At 56.1% G+C, this 5,646-nt stretch overlaps 5 protein-coding genes across 7 annotated transcripts; 1 reads left to right on the plus strand and 4 right to left on the minus strand.

Annotated features, from left to right (window-relative positions):
* Nucleotides 1-173: 173 nt before the first annotated feature.
* On the plus strand, nt 174-1,461 carry KVP17_000569 (uncharacterized protein; the record flags this gene model as incomplete). Of its 2 annotated transcripts, XM_068515205.1 has the most annotated exons (2): nt 174-770; nt 799-1,461. In XM_068515205.1, 2 exons carry the CDS (start codon nt 174-176, stop codon nt 1,459-1,461), a joined length of 1,260 nt encoding a protein of 419 aa, XP_068378414.1. The 2 variants fall into 2 exon arrangements, with proteins under 2 accessions (XP_068378414.1, XP_068378413.1); XM_068515204.1 differs by having other exon boundaries at nt 174-839.
* A 164-nt stretch (nt 1,462-1,625) lies between these two features.
* Nucleotides 1,626-2,900, minus strand: KVP17_000566 (uncharacterized protein; the record flags this gene model as incomplete). The annotated part of the gene is made up of 1 exon (XM_068515200.1): nt 1,626-2,900. The coding sequence occupies one exon, from the start codon at nt 2,898-2,900 to the stop codon at nt 1,626-1,628; it is 1,275 nt and encodes a 424-aa protein (XP_068378409.1).
* A 66-nt stretch (nt 2,901-2,966) lies between these two features.
* On the minus strand, nt 2,967-3,173 carry KVP17_000570 (uncharacterized protein; the record flags this gene model as incomplete). Its single annotated transcript, XM_068515206.1, has 1 exon — nt 2,967-3,173. The coding sequence occupies one exon, from the start codon at nt 3,171-3,173 to the stop codon at nt 2,967-2,969; it is 207 nt and encodes a 68-aa protein (XP_068378415.1).
* A 549-nt stretch (nt 3,174-3,722) lies between these two features.
* On the minus strand, nt 3,723-5,052 carry KVP17_000567 (uncharacterized protein; the record flags this gene model as incomplete). Of its 2 annotated transcripts, XM_068515201.1 has the most annotated exons (2): nt 3,723-3,863; nt 3,892-5,052. In XM_068515201.1, the coding sequence occupies 2 exons, from the start codon at nt 5,050-5,052 to the stop codon at nt 3,723-3,725; spliced, it is 1,302 nt and encodes a 433-aa protein (XP_068378410.1). The 2 variants fall into 2 exon arrangements, with proteins under 2 accessions (XP_068378410.1, XP_068378411.1); XM_068515202.1 differs by having other exon boundaries at nt 3,805-5,007.
* Nucleotides 5,053-5,104: 52 nt separating this feature from the next.
* KVP17_000568 (uncharacterized protein) lies at nt 5,105-5,608 on the minus strand (the record flags this gene model as incomplete). The annotated part of the gene is made up of 1 exon (XM_068515203.1): nt 5,105-5,608. One exon carries the CDS (start codon nt 5,606-5,608, stop codon nt 5,105-5,107), a length of 504 nt encoding a protein of 167 aa, XP_068378412.1.
* Nucleotides 5,609-5,646: the final 38 nt, after the last annotated feature.

A 5,646-nucleotide genomic window follows, 5' to 3' on the forward strand; every position in this document is an offset into this window, starting at 1 on the left:
ACTCAATCATCTCGCAAGACCTGTCTCCGACGTCGAAGTCGGCACCTGTCACTCCGCTCGTGGCCTCCCAATCGAATGGCCACCTGGTTTGGACACCCAGCAAGCCGACAACTACGGCGAGCCTCCCGAACTTCGAGCTGGGCCAGACAATATTTTTGCCTTCACTGGGAGTTATGAAGAGATTTGCCCGGGTGCTCTTGGTCAAGGAAACGTCGAAGCTTGCCGCAGAGTCGAATGTGGGGTCTTCCGATATGACCGTAGCCATTGACCAGACCATAGGCTCGCTTCTACAGCAAGGGGCTACTGCCGTTGACTGCCGCGGGCAACAGGTGACCAGACCGGCGCCTCAGTTGAGAATCATGCCTCACGTAAGTCAGGCACGAAGGGTCAGCCACTCAAAGCTGCGGAACCGGGCTCTGGTGCTGGCTGTGAAGCCCTTTACCTTTGGCGAGGCCCAGGCCAAAAGAAACTGTCAAACCACCCAAGGTATTTGGCACGTCACCCAGTTGGCGGACTCGGCCCATCTGTTTCTACGCGTGCTTGCTGACCCTGAGCTAGGCGTACACGTGGCCACGTTGGGGTCTCACACCTTACGATGCGGACACATGGATATGTTCCCTCCTGGCCAGAGTCTGCAGATGTATCGCGCAGAGCCCGGAAGACAAGACATGCGAACTGCTGTATGGTCTTACTTTCAGCACCTGAATCAACAGTCCGTGATTTCTCATGCACTATCCGAGACTCCCTACGCCGATCTAGACCATCTACCTGTGAGACTTCTCAGCGCACGTTATTCAGCCCCCCGTGACAACAGTTCCGAATCCGGTGCAAGCCGATGAGTGGGAAGTGCCAGCTAGGACCCGTCAACCCCCTCCTTCAAGTTGGGGAGGGTTCCAGGCCACCCAGAGCGGCCCCTATCCCGCCAGGCCTGTCAAGACAAATGTTTATCCCAGACCCACCGCAGTGCATCCCCAGATGCTGGCAGCGATGCAGCAACGGCGGATGAGAATTCCTCAACATTATCAACCAGGACATATGCATCTGGCAAGTCAAGCAGGCTTCCAGTCTCAGATGTCACCTCAGATGTCACCTCAGATGTCATCGCAGATGTCACCTCAGATGTCATCGCAGATGTCACCTCAGATGTCATCGCAGATGGGACCTAAGATGGCCGCGCATATGTCATCTCAAATGGCAGCTCAAATGTCATCGCAAATGGCAGCTCAAATGTCACCGCAGATGGCATCCCAACCGTCACATATGGCGCCCCAGATGGCACCACAGATGGCACCACAGATGGCGTCACAGATGGCACCGATGGCTCCCCAAAGCCCCCCAATGAACACCCAAATGTCGCCAACTATGGCTTACAGCCCACAGGATTTCTACAGTCTGTACGGAGGCGAGCAGAAGTCAAACTCTCCACGGCACGCGGAGAAGAAACAACAGAGCTGGTGGTGACTAGATCCAGTTTTTAATCTTGCCGTTTTCCCTCTGCCACTTTTTACTGTTGGGGTTTCCGGGCCCGAGGCCAATCTTCACCTTGGGAGCCGCTTTGTCCAATCGGCGTCTTCCCTCCCACCAGCCACAAGCCTCTGTGCTCTGAATGTTCGTGAACGGATTGCTTAGCTCGCGGTCAGAGGCCCACCGATTTTGTTGCTGGAAAGGATTGTTGGAGAGCGGATAGCAGTGCTTACGTATTTGAGTGCTTTATCCCGGCCGTTCATAAAAAGCTGGTCCTCACATAGAATGGGAGGCGGGTCGTGCCGTCCCCCTTTATGCATCGGTATGTTGTATATTGTCCCTCGCAGCTGCGTCCGCCTCTTCTTTCGCATGTGCACTGTGACTTTTCCGCCCTCAACGGTGATCGGCACCTTGTCAAGAGTGTGATTGCCGCAGCCCGGACAGAAATGTCGGTTCATGTCGCGAGTGAAGGTACAGCAGGCCGTGCACTTGTAGCCCCATAGCTTCACCGTGCGAATACGTCGGCCGTCAGGAGTTACTATGGGGATTCCCATCTGCATCAGCACGTTCTGCACGCTGAAATCGCCTGTCACGCACCCAACAGCATCGGACTTCTCGTCAGAAGTCACCACACCGAAGTTGGATATGTTCTTCTGGGTGACCCACTCGCCATCCGAGTCGGTGTCAGAGTAGTACCCCGTCAGAACCTCGTCCTTTCGACCGTTCAGAACGCGGGACTTATTGCCTGGTTGTACGGTTAGAGGGGACATCACTGCATCCATGTCGCAGTCGTCGAAGCTGCCTTCGACGTCGGCCTCTTCAACGAAGGACTCACTTGACTCCTCTTCCCCTTCGATCGACGGAGCGAATGTGCTGTCAGCAATGGGACTGCTGGCCTCCGGGAGCGGCTCGGCCGTCGTCGACATCTCGGCAGCTGGCAGGTGTGCCGGCGCCCACTCGAAGGCCACCCCGCCTACTGCAGTAGACTGCTCAAACGGGCTCTTGTTGAGCTTCTCGACGCCTTCAAACTCTCTAAACAGGCTGACCGAAGCCGCGATGACCTCCATATCTGTCGAACTGAGTGCTTTCAGGTCGCCAGTGAGGGCGGCAAACTGCGAAGCGTAAGTCATATCATCCCTCGTATAAGGTCGGATCTGGGGGGTCTCTCGCATCATGGAGATGTGCTTCCTCGCCTGCGCATCCCGGATCTCCCTCGCGACTCCGGGAGTAACGAATAGATCGCCGTCCAGATCTTGCAGTCGAATAAAGGCACTGGTATCCAGTACAAGCTTGCGTCGGCCGAGCGGGTCGCTTAAGGGGGTCGCTGACGGTAGTTTAGCTTGTTTTGGCCCCCCTATCAGCTTGTCAGGCGTGCTGGGAGCGGCGGGTTGAGGGTCTTCAGCCACCTTTGATAGTCTTTCTGCCCATGTAGCCATGGCGAAAATGGGCTAATTGAGTTGGCGGTTGCATGGGCGTCGCAGCTTGCACATGCTCTGCGTGCATTACCAGCCGTGCCACCACTCTGTGAGCAGGCGACACACGCGGTTGAACCCCACAAAACCGTTCAGAAAAGCCATAACACCGTCCTTGCATATGACCCGTACACTCTCAGAGGCTGAGCTCATGACCTTCCGCACCAAAGTTTGCACAGTCAAGGCGCAGGGGGGGTAGGTGGATTGGCTGACGGCGTCACATTCGTTCCAGGCCATGCCAACGCAATTCATCTTGCGAGTTCAGCCACTGTCTCACATGGCAACGCAGGAATCCTAGTCAGGTGCACTACCACCCGAAATTATGCCCTGACGTGAGAATGACCCGAGACCTTTGTGGCCTGATGCACATTGACAATCGCTGCTCACGAGGGCGTCGGTGCGCTTACTCTCACACGAAGGAGGAACAGATGTACCATCCCACAGTGTACAAATCGAAACTTTGTACGCGATGGCCTCACAGTTGCTCGCAGAACTGCTACTGCCCTTTCGCACACGGGCCGTCCGAGCTCAGAGGCAAGTCTACGGGTCGAATTGATCCCGTTGTGAGCCAGGCACCATTCCGACCAATGCTGGACGACGCTGCCGCACTCTTTCAGGTTTTTGCCTGTGACCCTTCCGCCGGGGAAGTGCCATTCGACTCACCAGGCGCGCTGCTTATCGATCGCATTTCTGCCGAGTTGCCATGTTAATAGTGACCATGTCGGACTCTCGACTTCCCATGTTGATAGTAACAATGCCGTACATAGTGATATTCGAATGCCGTACTCACCGCCGACGGGTGAAACCCACCTTTAGATTCACACCTCCGAAAGGAGTGTTGTGAAGTGTCACCAAACAGCGGCCTGCTTCAGCCACCGAAGCGAAAAAAGCGCGCGCTGTTCGTTTCTTTCCCGTCACCCTTGGAGGCTGCGTAGCTACTTCGGTAAGTACCCACATTCACCACCAGGTCCTCATGCCCGACTAGTTGTGCCAGCGCCTGCTTGGACATGCTGTCTGCGATGTTGGACAGGAACAGCGCGTCAGTGGGTTGGGAGGCCGACTTGATGAATCGCGCAGTCTCGTGAGGCAGGAAGCGCTGGTCATTCAGATCGTACGTCGAAGTGTTCGCCTCCATGCTGGTAACCGCCACCTCAAAGTTGCGCGAAAAGCACACCTGGAGCGGGCGCTCGTGCAAAACCGCCACCTCGTGCAGGTGAAGGACTGCCACGGCGGCGAAGCCAGGGTCGTTGTACTGAACCAGCGCTTTGTCGGGGCGGTCTCGCAGGACCTTGACTCGCAGCACTACCCCATACAAGCTGAAGAGGTTAAAAATGGCCCGGGCGTTTAAGCCAGGCTTCAAACCGTGAACCATCACTACCGGGGTGCCATTGGCGTTTAGGGCTTCCAGGTCCACGTCTCGCAGGCGGGGCGGCACTGCACTGCCAGACGACAACATGGCCTGGATCACCGAGCTCACGGACTCCACCATCGGCACGCTGGTCGCCCTGCCAGGACCCTGAGGGTGTGCCATGTAGTCCCACTGTCGGTCTGACATGTTGACTTGCAGGTCATCATTATGCGACCTCTGTATCTGCATGGTGTTGCATCCGTCGTACATGTTCTCGTTGTGGAGGTGTATCATGGCCTGCCTGGCCTGCTCTGGAGCGGTGAACTGCACAAACACCTGCACGACTGAGGGGTTCCGCATGAAGATCACCACTTTCTCCACACATCCAAACTGTGAGAACAGCATGTGCACCACGTGGAGCTCCACCGGCACCTCCACTCGCGACACGGTGCACAGCAGCACGCGGAACCCCGATTCCTCCTGGGCGACGCGGACGCTTGAGCGGCGCGAAAGAAGCACCTGCACCTCGCTGCCGTGCATCTTCAGCGGGCTTTGTGCGAAGTGTCGCAGCGCGCTCTGCACGCCCTCGGGGCCGTTGGGGAACTCAATGAAGGCGTGGCCGGCTGGCGCCTGCAGAAACACCTTCGGTCTCACGCCGTCGGTGAAGGGTAGCACCAGAGTGGCGACATCGTGCTCGCTGGACCCGCGAGGCAGGTTGCGCATCAAGAGAACACTGCCACCGGAAGACTCTTCACTCTGTACAGCCATAATTGGATGGTTTCTGACCAATTTTCAATGAAACTTATTGCAAATGTTGCATTCACTTTGTAGACAGAGCGGCTACACCAGGAAGGTTCTTGCCCTCCAGCAGCTCGAGAGAGGCACCACCGCCAGTGGAAACGTGAGACATTCTGGAAGATTTGCCGGCATTCTCTACCAATGAGGCAGTGTCCCCTCCTCCAACAATGGAGATGCAACCGTTCTTAGTGGATTCGACAACGGCGTCGAGAACAGCCAGGGAGCCGTTGGCAAAGTTAGGGAACTCGAACACGCCCTGTGGTCCGTTCCAGCAGATGGTCTTCGCCTTCAGAATCATCTCACGAGCATTCTTGCGAGTCTGTTCCCCACAGTCGAAGCCTCCAAACCCATCAGGAATACCCTCAGCTTTGGTGACAAACTTGATTTCCGTGTCATTCTTAAATTCCTTGCCGCAAACGTAGTCCACGGGCAGCATAAATTGCACCTTCTTCTCTTCGATCTTGGCCATGATCTTAGGAACGATAGTGGCGCCAGCATCGTCAAAAAGAGAGTCCCCAATGTCCATGTTGTCGTTGACCTTAGCGAAGGTATAGGCCATACCGC

This window comes from the organism of the source record quoted next (assembly GCF_019968985.1).
Source record: "MAG: Porospora cf. gigantea B chromosome Unknown PgB_NODE_1513_length_5646_cov_122.873, whole genome shotgun sequence".
Taxonomy (NCBI): Eukaryota; Apicomplexa; class Conoidasida; order Eugregarinorida; family Porosporidae; genus Porospora; species Porospora cf. gigantea B.